Below are 25,431 nucleotides of genomic sequence, written 5' to 3'. Positions count from 1 at the left end.
CAATAAACAATCCATTGCAGTGGGTTTGTGTAGAGGTTTACAATAGATGACAAGCTAACACTCTGACACATTGGCTATAAATTTAGGTAGATATTTACTAATCTAACAAATTGTTGACTGTCCTCACATTTGTTCATAGCTACAACCTCATAATCCTGTCAACAAAACTGGAAGAATTGCCAATTTACCCTCCAATCTCCCTCCATGTTGATAGGAGCAAGAATTGGAAAATTTGAAGCTATGCTGACTTACCTAGATATCAATGTCTAACAAAGTTACCAGCAAATTTTTATGACCCATCTGCCATATGGAATGCACTTGTGCATTTCTGAATATACAATTTACTCTCAGCTGACAGCATGGCTTGGAGCTAATCGAATAAGCTTTTTAAAACTGCTCATAAACCTTTCCCTGCTGGAATTCAATAGGCATCATTATCCTGGGATAAATTAGACATTTGTTATCTACCTTATAACAAACATGCCTAAACCAAAGACTGTCAAAATTCCCACACAACCTTGGAAATCAAACTTCACACCAAGTGTTGTCTGGTGCATAAAATAGCCAAAGCCTTTGTTTGCATATATTAACATCAGAGATCATGTGTAAGATAAGCCAGTGTACAAAGTTTATTTCCCAAGCATTCAGTATCTTATGGTATATCCTATAGACTCGTCTTACCCATTTTTCCGAAGCACAGAAAATATCATGGATCAAAGTACACTGGAAGTCTGTGACAGGAGTGCGTATCATTAATGACATGATATCTGAAGACAACGCAGAGCAGCATGTTGAGTGATGAGTTTACTGTACAAAGTAATCAGGAAATGACTTGGTGTCAAATACGATAATATGTGCATTTCCATAGGAATTATCTTTTTGCTGCTATTCACTCCACTGATCAACAAATTTGTGAGCTGAAATTTTCCAGTCTGACTTCTAATAACAATATATAGTGAATGCATCCTAGAGATTAACTAATATCCACATACTAGAAAAGTACGGACAAACTCTGTGCAGTTTTAAAGTCAAAGATGGGTAAGTTTGGCAACAATGTTGCATGGCATGGGAAAATGAAAAACGTGATCTTTTTGGCACAATGTATGCAAGTTTAAGAGTCAGACTCCTTTTCAGAAGTGAAATGATTTGGCTTGCTTTAATTACACAGTTGTACAAGAAGGGAATTTTTTTGTGCCAGGTACCATGAAAAAAGATTGAAATATTCAATTCAAATGCAATGAATCTGTAGAAACTGTCAGAATATATTTTTGATCAGCTTTCTGTTTAATCTACCTACTTAAATTTTCTTTGTCCAAGAACAACCTTCCTTGTTTTAACTGAGCAGTCTTATATGAAGCTCAAAAGAGGTAGACAGGCCAATAATTCATGAAGATCATTATGATCTAACAAAATATTGTGTTTAGGTTTACTGTTCGACCCTTGAGCTTTTGATAAATTGTTTAGATATTGGGTAGGAAAAGATGTGATTTTGTACATGGGAAATGAGAGGTTGCTAGCAAGAATAATGTGAGACACTGAATGGTAGAAAATTACCTAGAGAGAAAAACCTAAGTATATAACATTCACTTTAGCAAAATCATCAGAATTGTTATTGCCTTATGTTTTATCAGAAAAAGAATTGTAAAGACTTAAGTTTGAATAAGACAGATGATAACTAGCTGGACCATTTACCTAACTGGTGCATCCCAGTTCTATGAGGGAGAAAAGAAAATGCTATCTGTTTAATAGTGTTCCTGATTGATTGATTTATTGTCATGTGTACCGAAGTACAGTGAAAAGCATTGTTTACAAGCAGTACAGGCAGATCATAGTAAGCAAGGATATACAGATCAAAGAGTCTCAGACAGAGGCATACAGGTTACATTGCACAGGGCGTGCACTAAGCAAGATGAGCATTATTTGAGGCTAGAGAGTCCATTCATCAGTGTAATAATGGCTGGGAAGAAGCTGTTGCTGAACCTGCTGGTACGTGTGTTCAAGCTTCTGCATCTTCTGCCTGACGGAAGAGGTTATAGGAGATCATTACCAGGGTGCAATGGATCTTTGATGATGTTGGCAGCGAGCCATGTAAATGGAGTCCATGGATGGAACTTCGGCTTCCATAATGGTCTGGGCTGTGCACACCACATTCTGTAGTTTATATTCCTAGGCAGTGCAGTTGCTATGCCAGACCATTATGCACCAGGACAGTATGCTTTCAATGGTGCATCTTCAGAAGTCGGTGAAGGTCCTTACGGACATGCCAAATTTCCTGAACTGCCTGAGGAAGAAGAGGCATTGGTGTGCCTTCTTGGCTGTCGCATCTACATGGGAAGTCCAGGACAGGTTGTTGGTTATTGTCACTCCGAGGAACGTGACACTCTCCACCTGTTCGAGAACGTAGCTTGCCCTCATTCAATAAAAATAGTTTAGAAACTTTCCTACTATTGTGAAGCTGAAAGTCATTACTGTGAGTGTGTGTATGTGAGTGCAGACCCTCCTAAGTAATTGAGTTTTATCCAATTTTTGCGACACTTTTCAAGACATTTTTCAGAAAAATATTATGCTCTATGTAGTTGGTTCCACAAAATGTCGCTGGTCACATGAAATAACTAGTCTTTCCGGTGCTTAATAGACCTGAAGTACCATTTGTAGAATTTATTTTTAAATTTTAAGGTATGTTAACACTCATAGTTGTATTAGAGGAATCACATTTTTAAAAATATGTACTCCAGAGATATTGTTAACAGCTGATTGATTTAAAAGAAAAGAAATAGCTAAGGTTTTTGGATTTTAAAAAAATCAACATGTAATGTTAGGTGATGCAGGTAATTGGAAACTTGTCTCACCACAGCACTGCTGAGTTACAGCATTAAGTTGTATCTATCAATCATAGAACATAGAACAGTAGAGGCCCTTCGGCCCATGATATTGTGCCGAACTTTTACCATAATCCTAAGGTCTATCTAACCTCCACCCCTACCTCATACTATCATCCATATGCCTATCTAATAGCCGCTTAAATGCCCCTAATGAGGCCGACTCCACTACCCTCTCCGGCAATACATTCCACGCCCCTACCACTCTCTGAACAAAGAACCTACCTCAGACGTCTCCCCTGTATCTACCTCCACCCGCTTTAAAACTATGTCCCCTCATAATAGCTACCTCCACCCTAGGAAAAAGTCTCTGGCTGTCCACTCTATCTATACCTCTGATCATTTTGTACACCTCTATTAAGTCACCTCTCATCCTTCGTCATTCTAAAGAGAAAAGCCCTAGGTCTCTCAACCTTTCCTCATAAAACCTTCCCTCCATTCCAGGCAACATCCTGGTAAATCTCCTCTGCACCTTTTCCAACGCTTCCACATCTTTCCTGTAATGAGGCGACCAGAACTGGACACAATACTCCAGATGTGGCCAAACCAGGCTTTTGTATAGCTGGAGCATAACTTCATGGCTCTTGAACTCGATCCCTCTGTTTATGAAAGCTAACACACCATACACCTTCTTAACAACTCTATCCACCTGAGTGGCAGCTTTCAGGGAACTGTGAACATGAACCCCAAGATCCCTCTGCTCTTCCACACTGCCAAGAATCTTTCCATTAACCCTGTATTCTGCTTTCAAGTTTGTCCTTCCAAAATGAATCACCTCACACTTTTCAGGGTTAAACTCCATCTGCCACTTCTCAGCTCAGCTCTGCATTCTATCAATGTCCCTTTGTAACCTAGAACAGCCCTCCGCACTGTCCACAACGTGACCCACCTTCGTATCATCCGTGAACTTGCTAATCCACCGTTCCACTTCTTCATCCAAATCATTTACAAAAGTCACAAATCGAAGAGGACCCAGGACAGATCCTTGTGGTACACCACTCGTAACTGAGCACCGTGTTGAATATTTTCTGTCCACTGCCACCCTTTGTCTTCTAAGGGTCAGCCAATTCTGAATCCAATCTGCCACATTTCCCCCTATCCCATGCCTCCTTACCTTCTGCATGAGCCTACCATGGGGAACCTTATCAAACGCCTTATTTAAACCCATGTATACCACATCCACTGCTCTACCTTCATCCACGTGTTTGGTCACCTCTTCAAAGAATTCAATAAGGTTTGTGAGGCATGATCTACCCCTCATAAATCCATGCTGACTATCACGAATCAAACTGTGCCTTTCCAAGTGATCATACATTCTATCTCTTAGAGCACTTTCCAATAATTTGCCCACCACTGATGTAAGACTAACTGGCCTGTAATTCCGGGGTTATCCCTGTTCCCTTTTTTGAACAAGGGAATGACGTTTGCCTCTCTCCAATCTTCCGGCACTATACCCACTCATATATGCTTACTTATGGAAATCTAACATTAAACTTAATAAATATATAAAGAAAGCGAACCAGCAGTGTGAACATTCATGCCAGTTTCATTAACTAAAATGTCTGTTGTTTGTACTATGATTTTCCTGCTTGTAGTTCAAAAAAAATCCCAAATGATTCAGATATTGGCTTAAATGCAAGCAACAATGATTTGCAGTTGTACCTTGCCTGTAGATAAACATGCCAAGGTGCTTTAAGTGATTTTTTTAAACAAAGGTTCTAGTGCAAAGTTTTATTGACTAAGCTCCTGTAACGCTTCCCTGCTCCTATGTCTCTTGATAAAGCCAACCCTTGTAATTATACCAATTATCCAAATAAATTAAAGCCAAAACCTCGCTGATACCAATGATGCGTTGCCTTATACCTTTCCCCTTTATTATGTACCAAAATCACTAAATTATGGTTTACATGACAAAATGAAGAGTATCAATTAATCACTGAAATGGTCATACAATGCTGTCTTTCAAAATCCAGTGTTCTTGATGTATATTACAACAATGACAACACTTCAACATGGTTTACATTCAATGAAGTTTTGGATGATTTTCAAGGATAAATAACCTCAGATGAACATGCACTTGGTATCCAGATCATTAGTTTATGAAGGGAGGAGAGAATGGTTTAATCTGATCAGGCTTCATTTCTCTTCTCCACACCTCCTTTCAAGCCAAAGTCTGAAATGAAAAAGTATGTAAAGACTTTTAATACAGTCTTAAAATAGTTCCCCAAACTACTTGTGTGATAAAATTGAATATGTTTGGCTAGTCTAAACCCAATGTGTATAATTTTGATTTTGAAAAAGTGGTCTTACACGAAGGGACCTCTTTAATTGTTCATACAAGTTATTCAGAAGTTAACTTATTTTGGTGAGGGAACATTTAAATCTGTCCACTTCAGAGTACAGCTCCGAAACACTTGGCATCTTAAGATATGGGATATCTAACGTACATGATTTGACTTATTGTTATTATATAGATAAATACGGTGAATGCGACACTCAAAACTCTGTTTTCTATAGGGAAGATGAAATCTGATAGATTTAAGAAGAAGTCTAACAAATGTCAGTATGTTGAAAATATACCTTTATAAAACAAAATACAAACACTACAAATATCTTGACACTTTCTTTCAGTGATGAAGTATTTAATTCAAAACTTTCAAAACATCAGTCCCTTTTTTGTCTGCTTGTATTTACTTCATTTTCTGTCTTTTGCCTTCTAATTTTTGTTTTCCAAGATTTTTACTATATTCCAAGTTATTTTCTATGTTCCAATTGATGTATCGAACTGTTCTTGTATCCGTGTACACTTTAGCAGAAGATGAAAATATTAGATAAAATTGTCAATGTTTATGTGCATGGTCAAGTTTTCTACTCTTCCTGCAACCCTCTGAAAATGGTATGAGCTCTCTTAAAGGAGGAAGCATTTCTCAACTATTTTGCTTGATCTTTACAGTTACCCACTTCACAAAATTCCCCATTAGTGCTACTTCCAGAATCATTAGAACTGAACTCCACTAAAGTTAGCTCCTTTGAAGAGAGTTAGTTGTAATAACTGGGGCAAGTTGTTCTTTATTAGGCATAAATTTGACTGTTGTTCTGAAAGCCTTGATCTTTTATGTACTGCAACAGTGCAGCAACCACTCCGAGGTACTGCACTTGCTTGTTTCCTGCTACATCCTGATGCTCGTTTTATGTACGTGAAAAGAATGAAAGGGTGAGTGAGCCAGATTTTTAAGGCCCCTTCATTCATAAGAATTCTTGCTTATGAATAGCACAGGTTACTTCAGTATCAGTGCTTAAAGTATACATGCATCAATGATGCAATCTACACAAATACAATTAGGAAAAACTGTGGAAGTGAAGGAGGTCAAATTCCAGCACGAGTTGCAACATGAATAAAACCATGACAGATTAAATTAGGTGAAAAGCATTTCACTAAATGGCAAAACTTAGTAATCAAAGGTAACATTGAATCCCAACACAGGAATGCAAAAAGACATCAATGCTTGAAAAAAAAATTCTGGAGAGGGTGGTGAAGATGAAGTCTCTGAAATGGTTGAAGAAACAGATGCTGAAATCGAACAGTTAGCAAAAGTAAAATGAAACCTTTAGACATTATGTTTTGTTCCTCCTGTCTCCACAAAAGAAGGTGACTTTATATAACTCAGCCTTGCCTTGCCCTTCACTCTCAAGACTGAAACCTGGGCAGTTTCAATGGCAAACATAGCCAGAGTTTTCCAGAACCCATCTGGGCGCTAGTAACTTGCCACTTGTACTCCTTACAAGATGTCTCACCAAGCATATCCCTTAGGACACAGACTTGGGACTTTACTGGTGACAAACATGGCACTATTAAAGATGTCTTTGCAGCAGTTCCAGAAAAATATCCATAGGTTGTATATTGCATAATTTATCCCTTCGTTTGAATTGAATGATGGAAGAGTTGCAGGATATAGAACATCTAATACACGGCTTGGCATCACATACATTCTTATTTGCCAAACTGTCTGTCTGCCTACATCTTCTTTCTGCTTCAAAGTGTGGTGCCTAACACAAAGGAAGCCTAGAGACAGTCAAATAGGAGAAAATAACCTTGGAAACAACAGTTGTTTTATTCAATGAGGTACAATTTTTGTAAGGCAGTCATTGCTATTTCCTTGTAGTTATTCTGGGCTTACTGCCAATTATCAATGAATGGTTCTATTCTATGCTGCTAGGCAACTGTAACTTGGATTTATATTCATGTGGCCTACTCCTAGGGAACTGTCTGTCTGTCAGTAGTAGAGGAGTGCAGGCTGTGCCGGTATTATTGTTAGCTAGAAATGAATACTTTCATACGAAGGTATGCTCGAAATTTAACTTGCCTGTATCCTGACAGTTATTTTATTAATTTTGTTGTGCAGATGTGGATGTCTCTCGTGAGGCCAATACTGACAACCTATCCTTGAGTTTAACACAACAGAGTGGCTGCTGTTGCCATTTCACTGGGTAATTTAAGATCATGTTCGTGTGGAGCTAGAGTCACATATTGTCCAAACTGGGTAATGACAGTATGCTTCCTTTCAAAAAGAACATTAATAAGCCGGTTGGTTTTAGTAAAACAATCTGACAGCTTCAAAGGCACTTGTGTTGCTATTTTAGATCTTCAAATGTGGCCGGATTTGAACGCGCATTCCCTTCATTACTAGTTCAGCAATATAACCACTATTTCACTGAACTTGTAAAGTATTTTGAAATGGATCAGCATGAAATATTGTGGATTTAATTTAAATGAAACTTATTACTTTTACCATATTTTAACATTGAGAACTGAATATTTAGTTTTATTGCTCAGTGAGGTAAGCTATTCTAGAATTTCAGAACATTTTTAATTTATGGCACTTGTTATATGATAGAAAAGAGTAGGTTCAGAAGGCTTTCAATGAAGTGTCACTTACAGACTAATGAAGAATCTCAAACCAAGCAGAGAATAAATAGTAGAATGAATAACTAGCTGGCTGCAAGAAAACAAAATCATGAAGGAGGGGCAAAGGATTCAGAGTGGCAGAAGGTAATATTTAAGATTCTCCAAGCATCAGTGCTGGGACCACGTTTTCTCACAATTTATTTTGATCATTTAGCATGCAGAATCAAGAACAATTTCTAAATTTACGGATGACACACAATTGAGAGGGATAATCAACAATGGGGATGGCTGCAAGAAATTTCAAGAAACATTAAGTAAATTCTAGAATGGATATTCCATTGGCAAATTAATTTCAACCTTGATAAGCATTTTGTATTGAGGTCACGGTGTTTGAGAAATAGGAATTTAAATGAAGTAGAGGAGCAAATGAATCTTGGAATGTAGATACACAAATTACCAAAATGAGCTATCAATGTCAATGAATCCACCAAAAAGTAAACAAGCCAAGCACTATAGTTTATTTCTAGAGGGATAGGTTTGAAAAGTAAGGTTATGCTAATTTTATCGAAAGTTTGATTAATCCACGCACACAGTAGTACGTACTATTACGGTTCCTATTATAGAAAGGATTTAGAGACACTGAAAAGGATGCAAAAAGATTTGCACAAATTTTACCAGAACTATAAAGAATAAAAGGCTAGACTTCTTATTATTTAAAGAAAAAGCTGAGGAGTGACCTAATAGAACTCATTAGAAAAAAATGAACATTTTCATAGAGTAAGCACCATGTGTTCACATGTGGGGAAAGATTGAATTAGAGGCCATCAACATAAAGGAGTAGTGAAAAAAAAATCAAATGGGAAATTCTGAAAACTCAGTGATGCCAATATGGAAGTCACTACCAAAGAGTAGTTGAGGAGAATAATATAGGTGTGTTTAAGGGAAATGAAACTAGGCAAGAAAAAAAATAAAATTGAATTAAGAATTATGTTAAATGTGTTCCATGGAGCATTGGAGGCTGAGGGGTGACCTTATAGAGGTTTATAAAATCATGAGGAACATGGATAGGGTAAATAGCCAGTCTTTTCCCTGGAGTAGGGGAGTGCAAAACTAGAGGACATAGGTTAAAGTGAGAGGGGAAAGATATAAAAGGGATCTCAGGGGCAACTTCTTAACGCAGAGGCTGGTGCATGTATGGAATGAGGAGGTGGTAGAGGCTGGTACAATTACAACATTTAAAAGGCACCTCAATGGGTACGTGAATAGGAAGGTTTAGAGGGATATGGGCAAAATAATGGCAAATGGGACTAGATCAAGTTAGAATACCTAGTCTGCATGGACAAGTTAGACCGAAGCGGGGGCAGGGTTCTGGTCTGGTCTGGTCTGGTCTGGTCCAAGACAGTGTTAATTTGTTTGCCAATAAACATGATGACCTGACTTCTAAATACATCTGAAAGTAGGATTTTGATTGTTTTATCAGATTTAAATGTGGCATGTAAGGAAATGTAAAGTCAAATCTTACAGCAGATTATTTGCCATGTCTTGAACAAAAAGTAAAGCAAAATTGTGTTTTATTTCCTTATTCATTCTACAATAAATTTATGTTATATTAGGTTATCAACTTTGTCTTTACAATGACACAGCCTAAATTCATGTGGGAACTAATCCTTTCCTTAGTGCAAGTCATTATTTATTCAAGATGAAATCTGGTGTATGCTATCATAATGTCAGATTGATAAATTCCTTCAAATAGCTGCTAGGCCACAGTCTATTTTCAGTGAATTTGCAGAATAGTGCTGACTTTTTCTCACTATTTCCATAACAAAATAAATAGATTTGAAAAGACTTGCAAAGACTTATATGGATTCAATACAGGCTGAGACAGGCAAATTTATAATAGGACATTGGGAAATGGCAGGTACACTAAATAATTACCATGTTTTTCTTCATAAAGGAAGATTCAAGAAATCTCCCAGAAATAATAGACTCAAGGAGCTAATTGGAATAAGGAACTGAAACAAATTAGTAAAAAAAAAAAGTTATATCGTAGAAATTAATGGGACTAAAGGTCGACAAATCCTGATGACCTGCATCCAAGTGTGTTGAAAGAGTGGACTATGTGGAGATCGTGGATGCATTAGTGATGATCTTGCAAGACTCTATAGATTCTGGTATCTGCAAATTGGAAGGTTGCATATCTAACCACACTATTTAAGAAAAGAGGGAGAGAACTACAGACTACTAGCCTGATGTCAATAGAAGGAGAAATCTAGAATCTATTATAATGCATGTGATAACTAGACACTTAGAAAATAATTACTTTATTAGTCAGAGCCAACATGGATATAGGAAAGGGAAATTGTGTTTGAAAATCTGTCTTTTGAGGTTATTGCTAGCATAGTAGGTAAGGGGGAACAAGTGGATTTGGATTTTTGAGAAGGCTTTTGATAATGTGACACACAGGAGGTAAGTTTAAAATAAAATTAGAGCACAAAGGATTGGAGATAATATATTGATGCAATCTGATTTGCTGCCACACATTCACTTCTTGCTGGTCCCCTAATTGTAAGACTTTCTTTCATACATTTGTTGCAGACATGTGGGACAGTTCCTTATAGAATTTGTCACTTCTACTTATGGGGGAGATGGGGAGGGGTGACTTTTCACTAGCTGCGCCCATGGTTAACCTTCACTAAAAACAGAAATAATCCTGAGAACACAAGGAATAATAACAGGAAATGTGAATCAGCGGAGCAGGGATACGCATTAAGGTAGCAATGGCAAAATAAAAGCTGGGCATGTGGGAGTGAAATTTCTTCTCTGTTGGCAGATATGAACTTGGCCGTCAGGTGTGAGGCACCCAGTATTAGTCTATATGACACAGGCCTGGCACAGTTCTCATTCTGATACCATGGTGATCATTTAAGTTATGTTGCAATTTATCTGAAAGTCAAAAATGGACTATTTCCACAATGGTCAAACTTCTAGAAAAAGGGTGAACATTCAAATAGACCACCTTTTACATTAATTTGCATGTGGACATTCAGAATAAAAGCATGGCTATATGCTGAGATTCTACCTGTCCTAGTGGTGCAAATGCTGGGTTTGGCCATGTTGCTGCAGAATGTACCAGGATGCAATGGTTAGTTGGTATGTCATGTCCTTTAGGCCATGCAGAAAAAGAAGAGGAAAGATCCAAACAATTGGTTCCCTGAGCGTGGCAGTTAGTCATTTTGCAGAATGCCTTATCGTCAGTGCTTTTAGGCATAGTTTGGTTGACAGTGATAAAAGTCATTCCCTTAGATCCTTCCTACACACCTTGGGTCTTGCTCTCTCCACACATTAATTTTAAGGTAACCATGCTGGGGAGACTATTGCCCACCTCCCTGTGGAATGTGCCTTTGCTAAGAAGATCTTGGGAGAGATACGATGATTTCTGTTCATCCCAAGCAGCTCTGTGATGTAAGATTCGGTGCTCTACAGGTTATTCTGAGGGATACACAGTAAGGGGAACATCAAGTTGAGGTTGGTTGTCTCGCCGAGCTGGTTTGTTGTTCCGCAGACGTTTCGTTACCGTGCTTGGTAACATCCTCAGTGCAGCCTCTGATGAAGCGTCGGTGTGTTTTCCTGCCTGGTTTTTAAACTCTGGGGATGGATTGCCTCACTTCTGGGTTTCCTCCGTAGTGGAATGTATATGGGGTCGAGTTCAATGTATTTATTAATAGCCTGCTTCGTGGAGTGCCATGCTTCCAGGAATTCTCGTGCTTGTCTCTGCCTAGCCTGTCCCAGGATCTTGGTGTTGTCCCAGTCGAAGTCGTGGTTCTCGTGAGTGAGTGAGTGAGTATTGGTCGTGTCTTTTTGTAGCCAGTTGGTGTTCATGTACTCTTGTTGTTAGTTTCCTTCCTGTTTGTCCGATGTAGTGTTTCTCGCAGTCTCCGCAGGGGATCTTGTAGATGACATTGGTCCTATCCATGGCGGGGAGTGGTGAGCACTTGTTGTAGGGTTGATGAGGGTTTGTTTGCCACTCTGATGCCCAGCGGTCGTAGAAGTCTTGTGGTGAGTTCTGACGTGTTCCTGATGTAGGGTAGTGTGATGAGTGTGTCGGGGCATGTAGAATCTTTCTGATGCAGTTCCTGTAGGCATCTCCTGACCCAGTTTTTTGGATATCCATTATCCTTGAACGCTTGGAAGAGGTATTCCTCCCCCTCTTGGCGTAGTTCCGTGTTGCTGCAGTGTGTTGTTGCCCTTTTAAATAGTGTTTGCATGCAGCTTCGTTTGTGTGTGCTGGGATGGTTACTATTGAAGTTCGATACCTGGTCTGTGTGTGTGGCTTTTCGGTGTACTTTCGTTAGCAGTTCCCCATTTGTCTTGCGCTCTACCATGACGTCCAGGAATGGGAGTTGTTTGTTCTTCTCCTCCTCTCTGGTGAATTTTATTCCGGTGAGGGTGTTGTTTATGAGTTTGTGTGTCTGTTCTAATTTGGTCCGTTTAATGATGACAAAGGTGTCGTCTACATAGCGTATCCATAGTTTAGGTTGGATTTGCGGAAGGGCAGTCCTTTCCAGTCTTTGCATCACTGTTTCTGCTATGAGTCCGGAGATAGGCGATCCCATGGGTGTCCCGTTGATTTGCTCGTATGTTTGGTCGTTGAAGGTGAAGTGGGTGGTCAGGCATGGGTCCAGTAGTTTAAGCATTGTGCCCTTGGAGATGGTTTCACTGGGGTCGTGTTCTTGTTCAAGTAGTGTTGTCATTGTTTCCCTTGTATGTCTATGTCTATTGATGTGAATAGGGCAGTGACATCAAACGATATCATGGTCTCTTTGTCCTCTATCTTTATGTCTTTGATGGAGTTGAGGAATTCTTGGGCTGAGTGGATGGAGTGGGGTGATTTGTTGACTAGGTGCTTGAGTCTTCTTTGTAGCTCTCTGGCTAATCTGTGCGATGGAGTGCCTGGTAGGGAGACTATGGGTCTGAGGGGGACTTCCAGCTTGTGCACTTTAGGGAGGCCGTACAATCGGGGTGTGCCGAGCCAACCAATCTCAACACCCACAACCCGAGCTACAGATCTACTCCAAAACCTTAGGAACATCAAGTGTTGCTGCAGGATCATCAATTCTGTGAAAAATGCTCTTTGGTCCACCTGAATGTGCTGATCTTCCAGTAAAAAGAGTAATCCTTAATCAAGTGTTGCAAACTGGGACATTCCAATATGTAAGAGTATGCATTAAGTGTAGAAGTTCTTAAGTTTTCAGAACTGAAAACAGATTCAGGCTCGCAGAACTGGGAATAAGTCTTAAGTGTCTCAGTAATACATAATAGAGAACTGATAAGAATCAGAAAAATAAGAAATTTCAGTTGAGATAGGGGAGGGTGGTGTGGTGGAAATGGCGCAGATTTTGTATCTGTAAATGATATTCCCGAGAAACAGGTTGAAACTTTGTTTTGCTATTTACATCATATATAGCTTTTTATTTTCTTTTGTGTAATGAGCATTGTGTTTAACCTCATGTGAAAGAACATTTGCAACCTTGTGAGGATGATCAGTGATGAGTCTCCATGGTAAACAGCTGCAAAAATGAAACATATGATCTATCAAGCCCAGTTTCACTCTAGGATTCAACTTCTTCAGTATTACAATCATTTGGGATCTTTACAGTGTGCCAATAATCACTCCATCACAGAAGTTCCGGCTGTAGGACTAGTTGACCACCCAAAAAAGGGCATGATTGAACTTAGTTTGCTCTTTCAGGACAGAGACATGAAATTAGCCCACCACTTATCTTGTGATTAAGTGGAGGCAGAATTCCTAAAACCTTCCTGTTGGTTTGGGTTCAGGCAGTACTGTCAAGAAGGCCCTACTGCTTTTAAGGATAGGAACCCCTTTGAAGCAGCTGACCAAGAAGTGAAATTATCTGCTTATTTCACTGAAATGACGTACAACGAAAGCAACCACAACCACCTGTGTGAAGAAATTCCTCCCTGAAATGCAGGCAGGGGCTCTACAGGGAAGCCAAAAAAAATTGAATCCTTGAAGTCTGAACTGCCATTAGCTACACCTCCACATGTTAGACATTGTCTGCAACTTTGCCAAATTTGGGTTAATGAAACTTAAAGTAAAAGACCTGCCAGTGTTGCAAGCTACATGCAGTGAACAGACTCGAATGGTTGGTGCCCTGACACTTAAAGGACCAGGAGCTGACAAAGACTTTATATTAGTTAAATCACAAATCACAAGAAAAGCTTTAAAAATATCTGTAACTAATGAAGTGACCACAACGTCTGAGAAGCCTTGGATTATGGAGTTGGAAGGGGATCTCCAATCATGAAAGTGGTCTTGTGGCTTTGTCACAGATTAATGCTCATTCAAGCTTTAGGCAAAGGGATGTTGCTCCACTTTCATTTAACAAACGTGCATGACAGAAATCTTTACAATCATATACAAGAAACTTTAATGTGAACTTCATACATTTCAGAGAAAACTTCAAACCTTGGAAAAATCCCATCATGCATTCGTTCAACACCTGCAAACAACTAATAAGAGATCAAGGATAAAGGATATGCTCAAATTCAAATTGGATCATGACAGTATTCAACGTGTAGAAATGATTAATCTGTATAAGTAACAACTAAAGTTTGTAGGTAAATCTCAACAGCATGGAAACACTCCAGTTTTTCAATTAACAAATTTTCAAGTCCAAATAATAGAGCGTCTGAAGATGAGAGCCTTGGAGAAGCTGAAAGTTTAGCATCAAAAGGGGCTCAAATAGCTCAAAATTAAACTTCACTGTTGCATAGCTTAGAACCAGCTGTAGTGAGAAGTTGCCATCCTGTTTCTCCAAAGATAACGATAAGGAAGCACATACATCCAGCACATCCCACAAGAGAATTGAGAATACTGTTGGACATTAATGCCTCAGGTAAAAGGGATTCAAGGGAGGAAATGAGAGTAAAGGATTAAACATTAATTATTGAGTGAAACAATGTGAAAAAAAACTTGGCGAAAGTGATGGGGTGCATGGGGAAAGATGTAGAGTAAAAGGTTAATTATAACTAACTGAGCACTTGCATTGTGACATCAGATCACATGTAACTAAAACCTGAGTCTGTAGGACTCCAAAAAATGACCTCTTTTACCATCCCTTGTATGTAGTTATATTTAATAAAACTTGTTAATGTTCACTCATGATTGTGGCCCTGATATTACTACAATAATTGTCCCTTAAACAATTTTTGTTCAAGTGTTAGCCCCACTCGGTAGCCTGAGCCTTGAATACCCCTTCTTGTTTGACATCTTGTAGAATGCCTGGAAATCCAAATATTCTCCATTCATTGTTTGCCCCCCCCCATCCACCATCCCCTCCAACCAGCCTGCAAGTTGTACCATCAAAAAGCTCCTCATTTTACTTAGTGATTGAGAAATATATTGCCCCAGAAGTTCCAATGGCTAGATTGTCACTTCTGCAGTGAAGTCTGGAGTCGTATGTCGTGCACATGAGGAAATTCTGATGTAGCTGATTCGGTGAATTACCCAGCAAACAGAAAATTCAGATGGACGATTCCCCTACATTTGGACACCCCCACATAAGCCTTTCTAAAAAGTCAGCAAATTCAGTGGGTTGAGATTCAGTCGAGCTTGACAGTTACACAGGAAAAGTTAGATGATTAAAAAACCTACTATAACTGCTGGGTAACTATTACACTGAACCTTTAACTCTCCTTTGAACCCCTCTTCTGGCCCAACCTATCCCCACCCCCTAACATCACCACCTCGTAGTAGTGTAGTTCCAAAATTAAAAGCTCATATTGGTAATGGTGATCATGATGATCATGATGCTTATCAATTGTTGTAAAAACCCAGCTAGTTCATTAATGTCCTTTAGAGAGGAAACCATGTGGTAGCCTACATGTGACTCCAGACGCGCAACAATATGATTGATTTTCAATTTCCCTTTGAAATGGTCTATCGAGCCATCATTTCAACAGCAATTAGGGACAGACAGCATACGCTGGCCTTACTAGTGATGCCCGCATTCCATGAAAGAATAAATAAATATACAAGGGAGTGTCTTGATTTGCAAAACCACCACTGCACTGAGTAGATTTCTCCCTGGTTTCTTCCCGTGGATGCACTTGGTATTGCATTTGTGCCTCACCTTTACAAAGGCTTGTCTTTAAGAACTCAATGTACTGTGTGCATCCAATTTTACAACACTACCTCCAGTTAGTCTGCTTTGCCTACAAGATGAACAGACAATTGGTCTGCTGTAATGCCTGCTTCATAACTATGAGACACATTACAAGTTTTAAATAAACCAGCCATGGATTTAATGAATTCCTAATGAGTGATTATCCATTAACATGACATCTAGGATAGTCAAGGCATGAATTCTGGTAGAAAAATCACCAACAGGTAGATGGGTAATCTTAAAAAGGATTACTATAGATTGAATATCTTTTGCTGGAAGTTGGAAATCTGGCTACTAATTCTGTTTAAAAACCGAAAGAGCAGTGGATGCTGTAAACCAGGAACAAAAACAGAAGTTGCTGGAAAAGCTCAGCAGGTCTGGCAGCATCGGTGAAGGAAAAAACAGCGTTAACGTTTCGGGTCTGGTGACCCTTCCTCAGAACAAAGTCTTCCAGTTCTGAGGAAGGGTCACCCAACCCGAAACATTAACTCCATTTTTTTCCCTTCACAGATGCTGCCAGACCTCTTAATTCTTTTTCTCTTGTTCGCCATTCCTGGTTAGCATTTAATTTTTGCTTCATGCAGACATTGTAAGAACCCAGGCAAACATGGATTTGTTTCAATTTAATTTGACTTGTAAAAGCTGAATTAAAGTAACTGTAATACTTTTCTTTCTGATGACTTATTCAAATTTCCAGGACAATTTTGGCAGCAAAGGCATGGAAAGTAGAGGGGAAATACAGCTTGCTGTTTGCAACATTTTCAGGTGGGAATTTCCCTGATGCAGGATGCAACAGCTTGGTGTAGCATCATTGGCCAGACCCTTTCTGAATTCTTTGAAAGTAAAATGTATGAAAATACAAGTAACAGTCATAAGAATGGTTCAGATCACTGACCTGAAACATTGAGTCAATTTTTCTCTCCAAGTACAACCTGGCCTGCTGAGTGTTTCCAGTATATTCCATCTCATACCGATATTATAATCTTAAACTCAGAACTGCAGTTGGGAGAAATTTTTAAGTCTAAAATGAGATTGCAATTTAAATTAACTCATTTCTCCAAAAGTGGCATCAGGAGTGATTGAATTAACAAATCAATTTTCAGTCAAAGCCATGCAAATAGGAATTGTTACTTGACCTGTGTCATCCTGAAAAACCTGACAATGCCTTCCTATTGCAATGTCAAAATGTCTCTTAAAAACTGTTCAAGATCTATTAACAGTAATGTGCACGCAGGTTTTTTTTTGTCAAAAAACGGCCTGAAGGTGATGTACAAAAGCATCCCAGAAAATGATTTGACACCAAATCCCATAAGGAAATACTACAACAAATAACTAAATGCCTTCGTCAAAAAGGTAGGTTTCAAAGAATACCTTGAAGGGGAAAAGCATGATAGGGAGTTGGAGGGAATTCCAGTACTTATGGCCTAGGCAAGTGAAAGCACAGCTAACACTAGTGGAGTTGTTAAAGACAGGATTGCTCATGACCAGATTTGGCTGATTGGAGAGATGAAGGATTTTTTTTAATGGCTGAAGGAGATTACAGAGATCGGGAGGGGTGTAGAAATGAAGGTGAGCAATGATTAAGGGATTTTAAAATCAAGGTGTTGCTTGGCTAGGAATCAATGCGCATCAGTGGGCACAGGGGAGATGTGTTCATGAGACTTGGAGCAAGTTAGGGCATGTGTAGCAAAGTTTTGAATGACTTCAAGTTTGTGGAGAGTAGTATGTGGGAGACTAGCCAGTGGTGCATTGGAATGATGTAATAAAAGTATAGATGAACATTTCAGCAGAAAATGTGTTGAAGCAAAAGTGGAGTGAGACAATATCATGAAAATAGGCAGTCTTTAATGTCATGCATACCATTTTATTATCATACCTCAGTCACTTTCTTACAAATTTGAAAACTCAAGATTTCAGATTTATTTGTCACAGATCTTCCTCTACCAGTGCAAGACCTCTGATTCTTGCGTCTTATAGCTGCTTTGTTTTGAGGTTTAATCTAACCAAAAAAAGTTCACTTTCTTGTAGACTTGACCTTATTGTCTGTTTGTTTTTTCAGTTACATAGCTTAAAATTGTTGATTGTTTGCCATATCCCTTCCCCCGTTATTGTAATAGCTATTATAATCCCCACAGTAAACAGTAAATTTTAAAGAGAGATAAATTTCCCAGCAACCAATCAAAATAACCAAAGGACAAAATTTCACAATTTGAGACTTTTATTAAAGTGAATAAACTAAAAGCAACATCGATCAAACGATGTGTAACAGGCAATTAATACTTCTGAGGAAAATATTCTTTCATGTTGCATTAGTTAGTTAATGAAAGTAATCTTGATGAAACGTTTTTACTTTACACCAGTATTTCCAGCAGTTATGTAACTTTAAAGATTAAGTTCTGAGTCCCAGTTTCCCAGCAAGTCTCTCTTTTCCCTGACACACTGTCACATGCTCAGCCTTCTGAATATGCCCAAATTGACTTCCACCAGCAAGGCCCGTTATGGCAACACTATATTTCTTAAATCGCCAAAAGTCTCATTTCCGTGAACAAAGAGTAGGTACTCATCAGCTTCCTGCTTGGCTGCTAACACAAATAGTCTTTTCCTCTGTGCTTATCAGCAATTTCTGTGTGTCTCTTTGCATGTGTCTGTGTGTGAGACCTGTCACTTGTTTTTCAAGAGATTTTGTTTAGAAATCATGTGCACCTGTCTCTGGACAGAGTTAATTTTATCACCATCCTCTCTATTGAGCATTCTGTTTTTGACCTTAAAGGAAACATTTTAAAACAGAACTGTTTTCTCAAATTAAATGTTCTGGATGAACCTGTGAAGTATCTTTCTACTTATAATGCAGGTTCATGTTGATTAGCTGATATGCACTGCTTAGAAATGGTGAACATTGAAGCAATTAAGTCTCACACATAGCTTTCATCTTCAATATTAAATAATTCAAGTACTTGCATTATCCCATATTCTTCCATGCAGTACTTTCAAACCGTATGCATTAAGTTCCATTTCACATTGTTTGATCTACTAACATGTTTAATTCAAAGAATTTGGGAGTTATTGAGTTTTTTTTAATTTAACCTATTGCCTCCTTAAATGGATATTAGAAGAGAATTTTACCAGTTAGGATTGAACTTCTGAATTCTAGTCTTAAATGTAAGTTATAAAAATGTACACTCTCAGCTATGATCCTTAGGGCTCTCTGATCAGTACGCTCTCCCCTCAATTTCAACATAAACAAGTAATTACCACTTGCTGTCCTTCAGCCATCTTTTTTCCATTGCTGTTTTACATCAAGTACCCAGAATTTATGCTGAAATAGGAACAGATCATGTACAACTTGGCAAATGCATTTTTGATGTCATTATGCACAGAGATACTTGCTTAAAGACAAGATCTTTCCCTTCTAGATACATGTTGACAACATAACTGAATTCTTATCATACCTGGTACTAATGTAAAAGTAACGAGTCTCTTGTCCTACCTCATGCATTCACAAGTGTTCTTTTGTCCTTTTTAAGTTATTATTAACGATGAACAATGAAAACAAAATGGTTCCAAGTTTAATTCATGGTCATTACTGAGTTAGACAATGCCAGCCATGTCCACATTAAGGAGGTCATAAAATGTGCCTTGAATGAGTGCATGGAAGTGCCCCTGAACGTGACGGTTGACAAGTGTTATAAACCAGACAAAACCCCAACAAAATATATCAAAGAGATAGCCTAGACCCTAACTTTTATCTTAGCTAAAGGCAAGTGTAAGGCGCTGTATTCCAGATGTGATTCAATTGGTCAAACTCCTAGACTTTAAGCAAAATACAATATTCTTACACTATAGTTAAAATACAAACAAAAAATTGGCATAACTTTAACCTTTTAAAACACTTATTAACATTAATATATTATTTAACTACTACTCATCAAATGTTTCAATATAGCAGCATCCTATAAACACATCCTTGGCAAAGGCAAATTCAGCAAAACAGATTTCCCTCACTCGCTATCTCCTCCAGTCCAGGAAAAAGGAAAAACCAAAAGAATGAATCTTGTAGCAGCTTCAACTCCAAAAATCCCAACTTCAACAAGTGAAAGCAAAACTAAAACCCTGGGTCTATGTGAGCCTGACTCCGCTCACTCATGTTTCTTTTGTCTAATTTTAAAAACACCAAAGCTATTTACTCTGCTTTCCATAGAGCAGACATCTCACACCAGATTGACAACACCCCTCTTCTGGAGAAACAGGACAGAAAAAAAGCCCTCTTAAGGCACATATTGTCACAACAAGTTTTAAATGAAAATCTGCAACCAAAGTGAATAATCTCACACATCCTCACATTATACTCCATCTGCCATCTGGTTGCCCATTTCCTGCAAATTAAAACTGATCATTTTTAAGTTTAGTCTGTTTTTAAATTTCATGTACTTGTGATTTTTTTGGAAACTACTTTTACTTTTTCTGTTTCACTGTGGTTGCCTAACAGGCAGGCTTGTGCCAATGATCATTTGAAACTAGCTACTGTGAGGCAATGAACATGGTGAATCTTTTGGCAATTCCATATAGTCAACACTTTAATGGAGAACTCAGCATGTGGTGAGTAACAGGTGCAAAATCACATCACTTAGCACTCCCACATTACCTGTGAAAATTTCTAAAGTGGGTCTCAGCCTTCTGTTCTCACAACCTTCGTTAATCCATGAGATTGCATCATGTCATTAATCCTTGACATTCTGGGAAATAAAGTTGAAATTATCAAGGCATGTTAGAATCTGATTTTTTAATGAATATGCTGTCCAGTCTTTAACACTAATCTGATAAATATCAGCTGTCCTTGATGGTACCGATAGCACAAACAGGAGCAAAGTGCCTAGTTACAGCATTAAAGCTTTTAGCATTTGCTACTGGATGCAGCAATTGATTGCCATCTGTGCTCTCACTAGGTGTTCTACAAACCTGTCGATTACAGCTGTCAATCAGTATTAGCAAGTATGACCTGAGGAAATAAACTGTCACAACATTAATTGGCATTCGCTGTAGGCAAGAAATTATTTTTCAGCAATCATTGAAATGCCCATTGATACCCAAAGGCATGAGATAGTCCAGCAGACAGCTTAAAAGTAAAATATATCCAGTCTGTAGGTATAGCATCAAAGAAGCACAGCAGCTACAATTGTATTTTACTTAACTCAGTTTAGACTCTTATACCATACCAAGCAGAAGCTTTGTTTTCTCCTTAATCAGCTATATGCCTTAATATGAACCAATGACTGGACTGCAGACTGACTTAAACACTTTGATCTATAGATCTGCCATCAGTTTTACATACCAGTTTTACACACCTTTCATCACAAAATTCAGAGTTGAAGTTACAATTGCAATTAAGTCTAAAGTGCTACGCCAAAACCACAGGCTAGAAACATATTTAAAAGCATGAATACTCGACCTCTCTCCTTCAAGAAAAAACAGCACTGTTCATACTATGGAATCCATGATTATTTAACATAAAGTGCCAAGATTTTTGGAAAGCTATGTTAAATCTACATGGTAGTCTCAAGGCAACTGTTTATCCTCACAGTTCCCATGTTTGGGATATAGATCCAGACAATTGTTCCCTCTTACACTGTCTCACAACCCAACCACATGCACAAAATCTTATTCAAAAGAATGGAGGAAATGGGACAAAAGCGTGATTAATAAGCATTCAGACAGTTTTCCCAACTTGAACCAGGAGGAAGAGTACATGTTTGAGATTTCCATGTGGAGAAGTGGGCTCATAAAAAGATACTAGTCATTATGTCCAAACTAAGTCATGTGAAATTGTAATGAACATTGGTGAATTCCTGTGAAGGTGTAGGTGATACACTTAAGGTGCATATCATCCAACACCCATCACACTGGATGGCCAGTCAGATACTGAAGATGTCATGTCAGACAAAAACAAACCACACAACAACAAATGGTACACATCTGTCCACAGGGACAGACAAACAGAGTGAAGCTATGCCATCAAGTGTGACAACTGTATAAGGACCAGATCTGATTGTAACACATGTTCACCAAGGCGTTACCTGAATATATAGCAACAATATATCTTTATACATCCTTGTATATCTCCATCAGAAAAAGTGTTTCATTCTTTGGAGAGAAAAGAAAGAATGTTGTATAAGAGAATAGGTTCCAGAATAGACAGGCCTTTTAAGACAACTACATATCATCACATCATTGTGTTAAGATACCTATTTCGCCTTCAGTCACCTCCTGTCATAAAGTCAGTGTTCAGTCATTCAGTGATTTGTATGTAATGTATAGTAACATCAGTAAGCACATAACTCACTATGTATGAACCTGAGATATTGAAGCCATTCAAATGATTAGTAGTATTAATGAACTTCAAGACAATTGACTCAACAAGAACCGGACTCTTGTTTTTTATGGACTAACAAGTAGAAAACTGTAAACCACAGAGGTTAATGTTCATTGTTGATTGTTTCAGCTTCATAATCTTGGCATGATAGAGTAAGTATGGCATCTGTTAGTTCTTTAGTAGTTACTGTGCAACAGTAAAGGGAATTAGTAAAGGTCAGCCGCAGTATGAACTATTCATTTTTTTTTGTAGGATGTGGGTGTTACTGGCTGGCCAGCATTTCTTGCCCATCCCTAGTTGCCGTTGAGAAGGTGGTGGTGAGCTGCCTTCTTAAACCGCTGCAGTCCTCCTGCTGTGGGTTGACCCACAATGCTATTAGGGTGGGAATTCCAGGATTTTGACCCAGCGACAGTGAAGGAACGGCAATATATTTCCAAGTCAGGATGGTGAGTGACTTGGAGGGGAACTTGAAGGTGGTGGTGTTCCCATATATCTGCTGCCCTTGTCCTTCTAGATGGAAGTGTTTGTGGGTTTGGAAGGTGCTGTCTGAGAATCTTTGATGAATATCTGCAGTGTATCTTGTAGACAGTACACACTGCTGCTACTGAGCATCAGTAGTGAAGGGAGTGAATGCTTGTGGGTGTAGTGCCATTCAAGCGGGCTGCTTTGTCCTGGATGGTGTCAAGCTTCCTGAATATTGTTGGGGCTGCACTCATCCAGGCAAGTGGGGAGTATCCATCACACTCCTGACTTGTGCCCTGTAGATGGTGGACAGGCTTTGAGGAGTCAGGAGGTGAGTTACTCGCCGCAGTATTCCCAGCTTCTGGCCTGCTCGTGTAGCCACTGTGTTAAGGTGATGAGTCCAGTTGAGTTTCTGGTCAATGGTAACCCCCAGGATGTTGATACTGGCAGATTCAGTGATGGTAATACCAGTGAAGGGGCGGTGGTTAGATTGTCTCTTATTGGTGATGGTCATAGCCTGGCATTTGTGTGGCACGAATGTCACTTGCCACTTGTCAGCCCAAGCCTGGATATTGTCCAGATCTTGTTCCATTTGAACATGGACTACTTCGGTGTCTGAGGGGTCACGAATGGTGCTGAACATTGTACAATCATCGGCGAATATCCCCACTTCTGACCTTATGATGGAGGAAAGGTCATTGCTGAAGCACTGAAGATGGTTGGGCCTAGGACACTACCCTGAGAAACTCCTGCAGAGATGTCCTGGAACTGAGATGATTGACTTCCCACAACCACGACCATCTTCCTATGTGTCAGGTATGACTCCAACCACCGGAGCATTTGCCCATGATACCCATTGATTCCCATTTTGCTGGGGCTCCTTGATGTCACATTCGGTCGAAACATTGGCATACAAACATTAGAGTACAATTCTGCTGCTGTTGATGGCCCACAGCGCCTCATGGATGCCCAGTCTTGAGTTGCTAGATCTGTGCGAAGTCTATCCCATTTAGCAAAGTTGTTCTTAAGTTGATGAGTGTTTGTGTTTTCATTTTTACCAAAACTTTGCCACATACTGTGGGAGCGGAGGAGTAAGGTAGTGTCTTCTCTTTGGGAGCAGTCTCGACCTGATATATTACTATTTGGTTGTAAATCTTCTGGATTTTGTCAGCATGCTGAGCATAGGGCTATAAATGTTGCCCTGTAACCCTGTTGACATAGTTTCCTTAGTGTTGTCATTAACTGTATTCAACATTAAAGTTGTTTATCATCTGTATGTATGCATGCATTACTAAATTTCTAAGCTTCAAATGATCAACACTTTATTTACTGTCCCATTTTGTTGAAAATTCCTGCATTTTCCTCCATGGGAAATCCTCTCTCATTTGTAAAGTTCAAATCACAAATGTTATGGGCACTGATGTAACCTATTTTGACAAGTCTCTATTCTTCTAAATTATTGAATATTGGAGCTCAAGTTATTTTAAAATTTAGTTATTTTGACGAAACAAGCATAAAACCTTTGCAATAGCCTCTTGAAAATGAAAATTGCAGCTACTATGTTACATTAGTTGCTGTACTGTTGTTCACAATTAATCATGAAAACTTGTTCGCAAAACTATCCATTGGAACAGCACCATTGCAATTATGAGACATCTCATTGTTTTTCTCATGTATAAAGACAAGCCAGAATCGCTCACTTAAATTCTAGACAGAAACTGCATCCTTTGAATGTATGCTAAATATAAACCATCCAAACCCCTTGATTAATTTCCAGCCTGTAATTCACTCATGGTTATCTATTGTTCTAAACATGTCATCTGAGCCCCTTGATTAGTTTATCATTTGTAAATACAACCATGTAATTCAGGCACTGGGGAAGTAATTTTCAAGCCATCTGCAATCAATTAAGTTCCATTTGAATTACCCCCACAATGCTTGTCTAGATTTTGATTGTATGGAAAATGTATTGATCAGTATTAAATGAATTAAATTGATAACAGAATGTATAAGCATTGATTATCTAATGTTTAAGAATTCAATGCCTACGTACCATCTATTGGATGCTGTTTTATCTCTGCTATTCTCTACACAGTAAGTTCCAATTTCTGTTGATGACTGAGGGAGAATGGTTTCTGTAGGCATCAAAATTTTATGTGCTGCTCTTGTTTAGCACCAAGGCACATTCTCCAGACTGCTACCAGGAAATTTCTGGACATACATCACAGCCCACTTTGTTTAGATAACAATAGTGAATAATGGGAAGTTTTAAAGAGAATCTACAGAGAAGTTAAGAAAATAAAATGCACTAAACTTCAGTCACTGAAACATTTGCTAACAACCTAAGCACAATATTAACACGCTATCTAACTAATTACTTTTTTCCCTGAAATTTTTAAAAATAGATAATCTTGTGTGTATTTCACACTTTACTGTAGTATGATCAAGAACAAATTGTGTGTTTTTTTTCCATTTGTTCACAGGATGTGGGTGTCACTGTCTAGGCCAGCATTTATTGCCCAACTATAATTGCCCAGGAGAAGTAAATGACAGAGATAGTAGGAACTGCAGATGCTGGAGAATCCGAGACAACAAGGTGCAGGGCTGGATGAACACAGCAGGCCAAGCAGC

General features: G+C 38.7%; 1 protein-coding gene across 2 annotated transcripts in view; it reads left to right on the top strand.

Moving 5' to 3' along the window:
* Positions 1 to 25,431, top strand: part of syt7a (synaptotagmin VIIa) — a 614,610-nt gene that overhangs the window by 251,013 nt on the left and 338,166 nt on the right. The window contains exon 1 of one of the 2 annotated variants that reach the window (XM_048607227.1): positions 909 to 1,038. The exons of the other annotated variant lie outside the window; for it this stretch is intronic. Coding sequence (XP_048463184.1) covers positions 1,035 to 1,038 — 4 coding nt within the window. The 5' untranslated portion in view covers positions 909 to 1,034. Of the gene's footprint in view, positions 1 to 908; positions 1,039 to 25,431 lie in introns of those variants that run through there. 2 annotated transcript variants of the gene reach the window in all.

Source organism: Rhincodon typus, chromosome 17 (genome assembly GCF_021869965.1).
Source record: "Rhincodon typus isolate 14 chromosome 17, sRhiTyp1.1, whole genome shotgun sequence".
Lineage (NCBI taxonomy): Eukaryota > Metazoa > Chordata > Chondrichthyes > Orectolobiformes > Rhincodontidae > Rhincodon > Rhincodon typus.
This window is presented reverse-complemented; position numbering and strand designations above follow the sequence as displayed.